Below are 12,451 nucleotides of genomic sequence, written 5' to 3' on the forward strand. Positions count from 1 at the left end.
AAAAAAAAAGGAAAGAAAAAAATGTTCAAAAACTCCATGGTCTTTAAAAATGTCCCCTCCTAGTGCCAACCACTTTCTCTTGCTGCTGATTTTAACCAAATGATCAGTTTAAACCGATTTTTGTGGCCTATAACTTAGATTGTGTGTGTATGTGTGTGTCTGTGTATTAGCTTTTACAAACTTTCTACCTCCTCTTACTCATAGATGTCTGTGTTTTGAGAGAAGGGATGTGATGCATATGTCATGATGATTGCTGAGTGCCCAAAGTCTCTCATTCTCTGCTTATTTGTGAGTCTCTGTATTAACTACCATTCGCTATAGGAGGAAGCCTCTCTGTTGAGGGCTGAGAGAAATAGAGATCAATATATTCTGCAACTATTATGATACTTCCAAAATTTAGTTAACTTTTGATCCAATTTATTCAAAAAGATGAAAAACATGGACTGCTACTGATAAAACCTGTTTTTATGTTTGCAATGAACTCTAAAGTATATTATTATCTTTATTAATGAATTATTAATAGCACAGAGACAAATTTATTAATAACTGTGATTTTCATTTTTCTTTAATTATTTTATAGTTCAATTTTCTTTCAGAATCCATCAACATATCAATGATTTATCCTGAGCACATTTAATTTTTTCTTTATCTTAACTAATAATTTGTATGATGTTATATCAGAAATACCAGACATACCACTAACATCCATATTATTTTGTAAAGTACATTAAGTGAAAAAAGTTTATTAAATTTATATAAAAATCATACTATTACACTCCACTAGCACTAGGAATTTTTATGAACATTAGTTTTAATCTTTCATTTAATCTATCATTCAGATAAATTTTAAGAAAAAAATCTTGTTCCATTTACTGATATTTATCTTATTCTGAAAATTTTTTACCTACACTTTTGTAGGTGATGAAATTCAAAATGATATACATTTGCAGACAAATCCAATTCCTACATAGAAGAGCTTACACCACGATCAGTACAAGAAGAAAGTGATCTGCATTTTATGTATGCACATCACATCAACTTTTCCTGGCCATATTCTCATACTTAAGACTAGTCCTAAGATAATTCATAGTGTATTTTAAGAGAGTAGTGAAGATCACTGCTTTTGGTTCCTGAGCAGTACTGTTTGGGATCATGCTCTTGGCTCTCCTGAATCCCCATGTTCTATCTGTGGCATCATATTCACTCTCCTGTATTCTCTTTCTCATTTGCTTCTTGCTACATTGGATAAGAGGCCAATTTGTACTTTCATCATCTAGTTCTTGAAATGAGTATTCATATTAATGAGTAGCAGCATTTACATTCAATTCAGACATCCTTCTAGTTCTTTCAGTATTTGTTTCTTTTCCATACATTCTTTTTATATTTTTTCCTGGCAAATTTCTCTTTAGATAATCTACATTTGGAAAATACTACACAGGTTCATCACTGGCTTGTGCTCAGTAGCAGCTGCCTAATGATCAGTATTCATCAGACTCTGAAAATGTCCACACACGTGCTGATTATGGTCTGAATTCATCTTTACACAGTGGAGTGTAGACTGAAGAGAAGTAGGGAAACTTATACTTTATAAATTTAAGATGATACATCATATTACCAGTATTTTGGGCAATATTTTTGCGTGATTCCTGTTAAACGTAACTAAAGAGATCAATAGTAATTTATATAAATTAGAAACACAGAAAATGAAGATTATATACATGTAGACATAACTTAGTTATGAGGAATATATAGGTTAAACATGTAATGTTACTTGATTCTTATGTGAATTCTTTGTGAGACTGAAGTTAAAATGTCACATGACCACTCTTGGGAACAGGAGTCTTGATTTCCTCTCACAGGATGGGAGCAAATTTCTATAACAACCTTGTCTGGTTATAGTGAGAAAATACACTGCCAATGTCAGCTTTAGGAAGAAAAAATGTATTTAGCTTCAAAGATCTTGGTGCAGTCTACCATGGCAAGGGCACTCATAGCAGCTGGAGCCTGACATTATACTGTATCCACAACCAGGACGCAGAAAAAGATGGATGAACTCCTATGTTCAGCTAATTGTCTCATTTCTTGAAGTCCAGAACTCCAGCTGTGGAATGGTGCTGCCCAGACCCAGTGTGGATCTTTCCAACTTAGTTAACCTGATAAGTGTAATTCCTAACAGGCATGAGCAGAGGCTTGGCTCCTGCAGGGTTGCAGATCTTGATCTTGTCAAATTTACAGGCAATGTCAACATAAGCACAGATTACTTTGTCAGTGGATTATTTTCACACAGAGTGTTTCTTCTTAAATAGAAAAAAAACCTGGTTATTGGATACATTTCAAGATGAAGTCTAGGAGATAGTAACTACAATGCTACCTACCCGAGACTGCACCCTGTCCCACAATGTTTGGCTTACAGAAACTTTTGATGGGCGTGCAACCAAAGTAACACATTAACATTTGCCTTTTGAGATCCGAGAAAGAGAAGTGTGTTGAGCACACCTAGATTTATAACCTACAGAATTTTGAGAAAACAGCAAGTATTGTTTTAAACAAAGTTTGTGTGGATTTGTTTTGCAGTGATTTATTATTAATATACTATGAAAATCAATGGGCAAACTTGTAAAATCAAATGTTTTATTGATGTTGAGCAATTGAAGCATTTGTTTCAGGGAAAGTAAAAGAAAATAAACTGTTCAGTGGTATCTAGTATGCAGAGTTCAATCATAAGCATATCCTAAGGACAGTTATATCTTCTAGATGCTTTACTAGACCAAATCTCTATGTGAAACTAGCCCCCAAAAAGTACAAGGAGATTTATACCTAATAAAAATACCACAAAACTGGAAATAACTTATGTCTATTATCAATGAATGATAAAAAACAACTTATTTTATTTATTTAAAGGAAAGCCACACTGCTACCACAATAACAGTATATTTGTAAATGGTTTTTACAAATGCACATGGAACAAAGGAAGCCATCCCTTTAAGAATGATGACATAACTTATGACCCCACTATAGAAAAGTTAGGCATGCAAGCTGCCTGGTGGTAACATTATAATAAGAGCAGATGAACTTTGGGGGCTATAGCAAGGCAAGAAGGAGACCACAGGAGTATAGACACTTGGTAATGCATGAGCTCTTTGATCTAGGCCTTGGTAAAACAACTGGACATTTCTTGTGGAGACTCATGAACTATATGTGCCATGGCATACAATTCTTTCTTACCATTTGGCAAATACCTTGTTTTTCTGCTCCTAAATCTTGGCATAGTTTTTTTTTTCTTCTCTGTGGCTATGAAGCTAAGTAAAATTGTCCAGGGTTGTACAGATAGGTAGAGGAAAATAGCTTGTAAAAAAAAAAACCTAAAAATTTAATATTAATATTTTTTGAGATTCTTTTTGAAGCTGACTGAAAATATAAATATGAAATAAGGAACACAAGAACAAGCACTGAGGAATTTTTAATGTTTACAATGAATTGTTTTCAAACTGCAGTTTGCCGGGAAGATTCCTGCCACTCTGTAATGTCCTGTGCAGCCGTCCTTCTTAGCCCAGTGGATCCAGCAAAAGAAGTGAATATGCTAGAAGAACCAAAACGTCCTGAGCTTTCCAAACAGTAAGTTGTCATTTAAGATCCCAGGTGGTGGGGTCTCATCCGAGCACCACAGCGTGGAGAGAGCTTCCCAGACATTCTAGCATATGACGGAAGTGGCAGAATATGTGTGGGTAGAAACTTAGTTTGATCAAAATTATTATTGTTCAACAAATCAATACTCTCTAAGGCCTTGAGTGCCTGACCTGTGTCATTTAAATTTTATTTTGATGTTGTGTTCTAGGCCATGGGTCAACAACCTGAGATGTTAGCATCGTGTCTGTATGCACACTGTTCCTGGATTAATTATTCCAGAGTAGCAGGGTTGTAGTCTAAAATGGGATCAGTTTGAACCTTTGTTTATTTATTGATTTTATATGTGTGTCTATCTGTGTATGTGTACTTTTGAAGACAAGTCCTCAGAGACAGAAAGGGAGTGTTGGATCCTCTAGTGGTTGTCAGTGGCAGACATGGTTACTGGAAAATAAGCCTAGGTCCTCTGAAAGAGGAGAAGGCACTTGTAACTGCTGAGACCTCTCTCCATCTCTGAAAGATCTCCATCTCTCCATCAGTTCTTAGTATAAACTTGTTTTAAAGTTAGCTTAGATTTTACAAGGAGTACAAATTACTATTTTAAAAATTTCAGTAAATTATCCTATACTAAAACTTTCCATTATTGAAATTTGCTGTGGCACCTGATATTGCCTAGGAAGAAGTACAGAGGTTTGTTAAGTATTGGTTTTGTTTCCTTCCTTGGTCTGGTTTCTGGTTGCCATGGATATATTCATTTTGTGAAAATTTGGCAAGGTAGAAAGTGATGATACAGGCATACATTTCCTCAAATATATGTATATACTAAAAAGCAAATTTAAAGGGTACAACCATCCAATTATAGTTTATGTATTTTTTTTAGTTAAACAAAGATGGCACTCACTGACAGTTAAATTTGGTTTTATACATTAATTAAATGAAAGACTTTTAGTCTAATAATGCATAAATATGATTAAAATCATGATAACAAATGTACATAGTCATAAACATCAAATCACAGCCATTTCTGATAAAATATTTAGTCAATGAAAGGGAAAGGTTGGTGCTGATTTTCCAGAGAACATATGACTATGCCAGATAAAATGTCTTTAAAGAACATGTGATATGTGATATATATTGTAATATGTGATTATATGAAGCAGGCAATAATTATATGTGTTCATAAAATATGTAATGTGTGATGATATATGATCTGTGATGCTATGTGTTAGGTGACTTGTGATGATATGTGATACAAGGTAGTATATGGTAATATATGATTTATGATGTTCTGTGGTGTTAGTGAAATAGTGAGAGATATAGCATGATTCATGATATGTGTTGGTGTGTCATGTGTTGATGTGTAATATGTAGTTCTATATGGTAGGTGAAGCCATATGGCACATTACAAAATATGATATGACATTCTGTATTATATATGGTGTTAAATGATATGTGGTACTATGTAATACATGTGATACGTATTGATGTATGATATGTAGTGGTATGTGATATGTGGTATGTGTTACATGTGATGACTTGTGGCACTACGTGTTATGTGATGGTGTGTGATATGTGATGTGTGTGTTGCCTGTGTTTACAAGCGACCCATCATATTTACGAGGGAAGGAGACTTGGCACACCCAAAACACAACTGCTCTTTGCCCTGGTTTGCATTGGCTTCCCTTTGGTCTATCTTTCTTCCCGATGATATGCTCCCAAAGCAGTTTCCTACAACACGGTCCTATTTGATACTCTTTGTGAAATCAATTAGGAAAGTCTCTTAATGTTGCATTCAATAATACTGAATCAAATGGAGCAATGCATGTATTTGATTGCATGAAGATATTCACTATTAATATTCTCATTATAGAAGAAAGAAATACCAAGCAATTCAGAAAGTGGTGATTGTAATTCAGTGTTAATGCAATCTGAAAGTGAAAACCATTTAGCTGCACCTAATGGAATTTAAGTTTTAGGATCCAATATTCATCCTTTGTCTAATAGAAAGAAAATTGCATCTCATATTTGCCCAGTAAGTTACATTAGAAAGCTCAAATATGTTCTTGTGCAGTTTGAGGGTTTACATAAGTATCCATATAGTTTTAACTTGGATCTTAAACTTATATTTTTCAAAGACTTAGAAGAAAGCTGGTTAATAGAGTTAATAACATACATACCTTCCAACCCCTAGCCTTTAGCTGTTTCATAAACAGTCTTGTTTCAAATTCTCGTGTGTGCATGTGTTTTTAGGCAGCAGTATGTGTTTGTTATTAGGCAACAGTGACTCCCTTTACTTCCTGTTCTGTCTTTTATTGTTTTAAGACCTACATTCTCATTTTAATGCCCTCTGCCAACAATATTATTAACTTGCATAAATGTTACTAGTGTTTGCCTTTTTGTGTCATAAGACCGATCATCAATAGGAGGAGAGGACCTTGGCCCTGTGAAGGTTCTATGCCCCAGTGTAGGGGAATGCCAGGGCCAGAAAGTGGGAGAGGGCGGGGTGGCAGGCATGGGGAGGGGGGAGGCAACAGGGGTTTGTTTTTGTTTGTTTTTTTGTTTTTTGGAGGGGAAACTGGGAAAGGAGAAATTCGCATGTAAATAAAGAAAATATCTAAAATAAAAAAAAAAAAAAGACCGATCAAATCTTTTGCTTTTGCTTTTGGACATTTATCTGTCCATGCTTTCATTTCTGCATCTGTTAATTATGGTGACAAATTGGCCCTCACTGTGAGGGTATGAATGTATTACTCCGGAAGAAGATAGTTTTTCTGTCCCTGCCTCAGTATGATCCGTTACCATTATGGATGGCCTTGTATATAGATGTCTAATGCTTAAAGCTGCCTTCAAGACAACTCTCTAGGTGTCTTACCAGAATTTTCAGTTGTGTCCAGGGCAAAATAACAACCAGCTCTTTCTCTGTTTAAGTCGTATATCCAATTTCATTTACATAAAGCCTCATGATTTTTTTTTTAAATCTTGGCTTTCCCTCATTATAATTCATTTGCAGTGCAACTGTTATTAATTCATTGATACTTTTATTATATTTGTAAGAGTTAAGCTGAAGCAGGAGGAATAAGTATCTTATATATATTGCTTACATAAATCCTCAGTTGTCACTCTAAGCAAGCTATTCAGATATCATGCATTTCCTCTTTTAACCTATGAAGTGAACTATCAATTCACAATATATGCCCTGTATACCATGCGCCATTCTTTCCAAAATGAATTGGTGCAAGTACATGCATGAGCACAATATAATGCAAGATTATTAACTGAAAATTGCTGATTGCCAGTGAGAGACTCACAAATCACAGTATCTCCTGAAAAGTAATGGTGACTGGCTTATGCTATTAGAATGTAGTGGATGGGACTTCAAACAGAACTGCCCAAACCCTTTTATCTGCCTCTATCCATATCACTAGACTGTCTGCAGCTAGCTCTCATTTTCTAGGACTTTCATTTCTCAAATATTTGCAAAGTCTCAGCAGCAGCCAAAGCCAATGTTCATTTTTCCAACACATCCAGTAGAGAGAGACAGTTTCCCTTAAATGAGAGCAAGTGCAGAATTGAGTGCCACTGGCTTGGATTGTTTGAAATAACCATTCAAACACAATATTGGTCATAATCATTTTTATGTATTGGATTCTTTGTGAAGCCTGGGAGACTCAGTTTCACTGAGAATAAAAAGCATACTTGAAATTTTGAACATATTGGTAAATGATAGCAAAAGTAGGGAAGAAATTTTAAAGTCATATGTAAAGATAGAATTCAAAGTCATAGAATTCAAACTTAATTTAGTTTGTGATTTCATTTTGAATGGTAAAAGTTTTATTATATTAAATTAAAGATACTGAAATACTTAGGTACAACATGTATATCTTTTGTTTTTCAATAAATTTTACCGACACAATTAATTTTAGGTTATTTTTTTCTAGTTGTACTACTTGTAAGCAGTATATAAAATTTCCTTATTCTTGAATTGTGTGTTTTATTATTATTTATCTCAGAGGATAATGAATAGGGAATCAAGAAATATATATATATATGTCATATGCTTTGTAATTATTTTTGTAACATATATATATATATACATATATTAGCTAAGAACCCTTGTCACTTATTTTAGAGATAAAGCTGCTAGAGCCAGTTAATACATTTTTATTTTCCATAAGTGAAAAATATGCAGAAATATTTGCTCCCAGTATAATAATGAAGTATCTCAGCTCTGTCATCTGAGAAGGGAGGCTCGCATGCCTTGTATCACTTGTAATTCTGGTGGGATTACTGCTTTAAGTACTTCATCCTCCTGACTGTGCAGGCTTCTCATATAAATTCATACACCTCGGAATCTCTGAAACAGAATTACAGAGACATAATTTAAAACCCAGAAAGTCTTTTGCTAGGCAGAACTGGAATAATTTTTTTCATAGAAGGGCTTCAGCGTATTTAAAGTTACAAATAAGAAAAAAAGTTTTAAGAGAATATCTTTTAATAACGTTATAAACTAGGTAGATTTTAGAATTTTCCTATATGGTAAATAACACTGTAAGCCAACATATATTCCCTGTCTAATATAAGTATAGTTTTTGTACAAATATTTCTTTGTTTAATTTTGGTCTGGTTTGCTAATATATCAGTACAAAACAATGCAAAGCAGTTCGGAATATTGGCCCTAATTACATTGTTGTGTTATTATTTTATTACATAAATTTGTAAGTTGTGAAACATTTCATGGCCAAGGTGCTTATATACCCAATCCCAGTCAGGATCAACTGTGATTAGGACTTCCTGTTTAGAGCAAAATGACAGGAAGAAGCTTTTCTTTGCAAAAAAGGCAAGGTGATTTTTTTGTATTACATTAGGAGAGTTCAGAGGTTTGCTTTTGTCTATAGATAATCTTAAGCAAATAAAGCAAATTAATCAAATAAAGCTGTGGATTTAATTTTGTTTTATGATCTTCTTACATGTATCTTAACAGACTATGGAAATAATAAGTTTGCTAGAAAACAGAAAAATCAAGCTCACACCTGTGAGCTCAACACAAAAGGAAAACTGCTCAGAGTCTGAAGTCATCCAGGGTTGTTTACTGGTACCCTGTCTCAAAAAGAAAAATATATGTAATATGAATAGTACACAGTGTTTAAATACTCAATCTTATAGAAACTGAGTTTGAAGCTTAAAATGAAACTTTTTATATTCACCAAAAATCATAATATAAGCTTGGGGAGTCTTGTGGAAGAGTTGGAAGGAAGGATTGTGGGACCCAGAGAGGATAGAGACTCCATAAGCAAACCAAGAAACTCAATTAACCTGGCCCCTTGAGGGTTCCACAGACTGAACAAAAACCAAAGAGCATGCATGGGCTGGATCGAGGCCCACCCTACTCCAACCCTCATACACATGCAGCAGATACGTAGCTTGGTCTTCATGAGATTCCTCCTAATAACTGTAGTTGGGGGCGCTGTTTCTGACTTTGTTGCCTGCCTATGGATCTTACACCACCTAACTGGGCTGTCTTTGGCCTCGGTGGGAGAGGATGTGCCTAATTCTGCAGTGACTTGATGTGCCAGGGTGGCTTGTCACCCAGGGGGATCCTCCCCATTCTCAGGAAAAGGGGAGAGGGGAGTGATTATGTGATGGGGGGTGAGGGGAGGGTTTTTATCCAGATGTAAGGTGAATAAATAAAATATATATAATAAATCATAGTGTCAAATGTTTGTTCACATTTATAGCCATGTACACCTTGCTATTCAAAACTGTATTGTGCTCAATAAGTAGAATGCTAAAGAGCACTTTCTGAAATGGACATAATAGTCAAGCTCTGAGGGGAATGAAATCATCCACCGATGGTTCTGGGTTTGACTTTGTGCTCTGTTAGAAATCTACTTGCAACAAGAGCTGATATGTACTCATGCTCTGAGTGTGTGTTTGAAATGAAGAAACTTGTAATCATTGTAAAGTTGGAAATACAGGGTAAGGAAAAGTAAAGTATGGTATTAATTCTATACTTTCTATACTTTAATTTTATACCTGGAAGCTCAGGCTATCCAAAAGTCATGGTTAATGGCTTTGCTTGTGGAAATGCAACATTACTTAATTATGTGATCAAGTCTCTGAGCCAAGGCCACTTCACTTTTCTTCATTTGCTTGCTGACTTTGGGAAGGTCTACTGAACTACTTTGGAAAGGGTGTGGAGTTCCTGCTTTTCAGCCCAGAGGTCTGGTTTGTAAAGCGTAACCCGAATCTACATGTTTTATTTTTAGAAGCTATCTTCTAATGTCATCCATAAAGTTGATTTATAAGTTGTTGTTGGGAGTCATCAAACAATTGTATCATTAGCCTATTTCCAGCATTATCATTTTAGAGATATAGTTATTTGTGTTTATAGATCGATACAGACTTCCTAGCTCAATAATAAGTGCCTAATATATTAACAGTACTGTGCTTCTGTGTGGAGACTTTGTGCCAATGAACAGGTGTAACTGATAAACTGTTGGTAAATAGTTATGCTGATAGACTAGTAAAATAACCAAAAAGATACACATTGATCTTTTTAAAAAATTCAAGATTACAGCTGTGTCTGTGATTGTAGGGTAGAAGTATATTTTGCTGTAAGCAATGGTAAGAACTCTTAGAATGAAAAGGGGTCAGAGGAAATTTCTCTTAGAAAGGATGTTTTAGCTAAGATTTAAAGGATCAGCAATAGGAGGAGAGGGCCTCGGCCTTGTGAAGGTTCTGTGCCCCAGTGTAGGGGAATGCCAGGGCCAGAAAGTAGGAGAGGGCGGGGTGACAGGCATGGGGAGGTGGGAGGCAACAGGGGTTTGTTTTTGTTTGTTTGTTTGTTTTTTGGAGGGGAAACCGGGAATGGAGAAAGTTACATGTAAATAAAGAAAATATCAAAAAGGAAAAAAAAAAAAAAAAGGATCCTGGTTACAGAGGTGAAAGAGCAAAGGAAGAATGTTCGGGCAGAGAGGAAGTTTGATTACATGTTTTGCAGTTGGAAATGTGGAAAAATGAAAAAAAAAAGTGGTGATGGGGACACAGGGAAGACAAGATATATAAAAGAGCCTAGGAGACTCCACAGACAGAGCCTGTGAAAGCCTTATCTTTTGTCATGGACAGCACACTGGAAATGACTAAGTTGCTGGAGTTAACCTGAAAAAGACAATATTCCTTCCTCAAACCTGGGTTAGTGATTCTACTCAAAGGGGTTAAATTTAGATCTGGTGGATATACCAATGTATCGACAATTTTTGGAATTTTAGTTTCTATAAAAAGCACAGACATATAAGAAGGTGTTTTCTTTATAATCCGAGGTATGGCAATGTGAGGTTGCTTTGGCATGTCCAAAGCAGTTGACTATGATTTGTATATAGCAGAAGAATTGTTTTTGTTGTTGTTGTTGTTTTTGTTTTTGGTTTTTTTTGGTAGTTGAGAAGGTAATTTCTGTATTTCTGTTATTGTGTGATGTTTGGAATTCTGGGAACTTTTTAAAGCATATATAAATTCCAGGGCCTTAAGAAACGTGAGGGGTTGGTTATTTAGGGAATTTGGTTGCAGTTTTTTAATAGTAGTGGTCAAAGAAGAAACAAAAGGAAAGAAATTAGATACAGAGATTCACCTAATTCCTCTCTCCCCTCCGTGTCTCTCCTATTTTAGTGCTAGAAGGTGAAAACAGGGGTAAAGTGTGGGAAAAGAGAAGAACCCACATAGGAGCAAAGGCGAGGTAACAGATTGGCACCATAGAAATTGGTTGGCAAATTCTATGCACTGTGGCATTCCCTCTGTTTCAGAGAGCTAGCAAAATGCCCTCACCATACCACTAAAGACAGAATTTTGAGAGTCTGGCCACTGTGGTGACAGACAGAAACATTAACTGAACTGTTTAACTTGAAGACTATCAGTGTGAAAGGCGACCTTGGTCAGCCAAGGCAAATTAAACACAGTTACTAAACTGAGAATATCAGTGGGGTGGAGATGGGATATTATTTTTATTTCTATTTGTTCCAATGTTTAAAATCATAGTAGTGTGGACGTTCTAGTGATAAGTAGATAATGGTTCTATTGTCACCATGTTAGTGAATATTATAAATAGCACTTTATAAATGAGTCACACACAGGACTCACAAATCCTCTCTCAAACTCAGTGACAATTTACAATGGAAATGGACAACAGAATATCTTGCTAAGGTCTTCAGATAAATCCCATGATTCTTCACGACTATTTTCTTTCACTTACCCTCCATTACTCAGTGCACAAAAATTTTCTTCTATGACTAAGTCTAAACAGTAGGCACACAGAGTATTGCTAGGACTATTCATGCTCTCCTCCATGTGAGTATTTCAGAAGAATCTGTAACAGGTTTTATTTCTTTAGTCTAAGCATGGAAGCAGTTGTCAGAAAGATAAAGGAAGAGATTTCTTCAGAGAGAGCCTTCATCCCAGTGTGAGTCTATTCAAGTTTGGGAGGGAAGCTGCTGGGAAGAGGCATTTTCTAATCACAGCTCATAGAGAGTTCAGGAGGACCAGTTTCCTATTTCTTGGCAGCTGGAAACACAAAAGGCAGATGCTAATTTCCTGCCTGGCTGCCTGAAACAGGCCTGCTTGATCTGAAGAGGGAGAAAAGCTAGTCCCTGCCAAAGCAGCTTCCTGAGTGTCAAGAGTCCACCAGGGAGGGCACTGCCTAAGGTGAAGGAGGTAGAGGAGAATGAAGCACAAGGCTGAGGCTTCTCTAGTTTATTGCTAGGGCATCCTAACATGCTGGCTGGAAGAAACCCTTAAAGGCCCACTCTGTGTGCCTTTGCTAGTCTCTAAGACAGATTGC

General features: G+C 35.8%; 1 protein-coding gene across 7 annotated transcripts in view; it reads left to right on the forward strand.

Moving 5' to 3' along the window:
* Ccser1 (coiled-coil serine rich protein 1) overlaps nucleotides 1–12,451 on the forward strand; it is a 1,196,027-nt gene that overhangs the window by 258,273 nt on the left and 925,303 nt on the right. For all 7 annotated transcript variants that reach the window (XM_031382065.1, XM_031382062.1, XM_031382066.1 and 4 more), the window contains exon 5: nucleotides 3,495–3,615. In XM_031382065.1, coding sequence (XP_031237925.1) covers nucleotides 3,495–3,615 — 121 coding nt within the window. The remainder of the gene's footprint in view (nucleotides 1–3,494; nucleotides 3,616–12,451) is intronic.

Source organism: Mastomys coucha, unplaced genomic scaffold (genome assembly GCF_008632895.1).
Source record: "Mastomys coucha isolate ucsf_1 unplaced genomic scaffold, UCSF_Mcou_1 pScaffold20, whole genome shotgun sequence".
Lineage (NCBI taxonomy): Eukaryota > Metazoa > Chordata > Mammalia > Rodentia > Muridae > Mastomys > Mastomys coucha.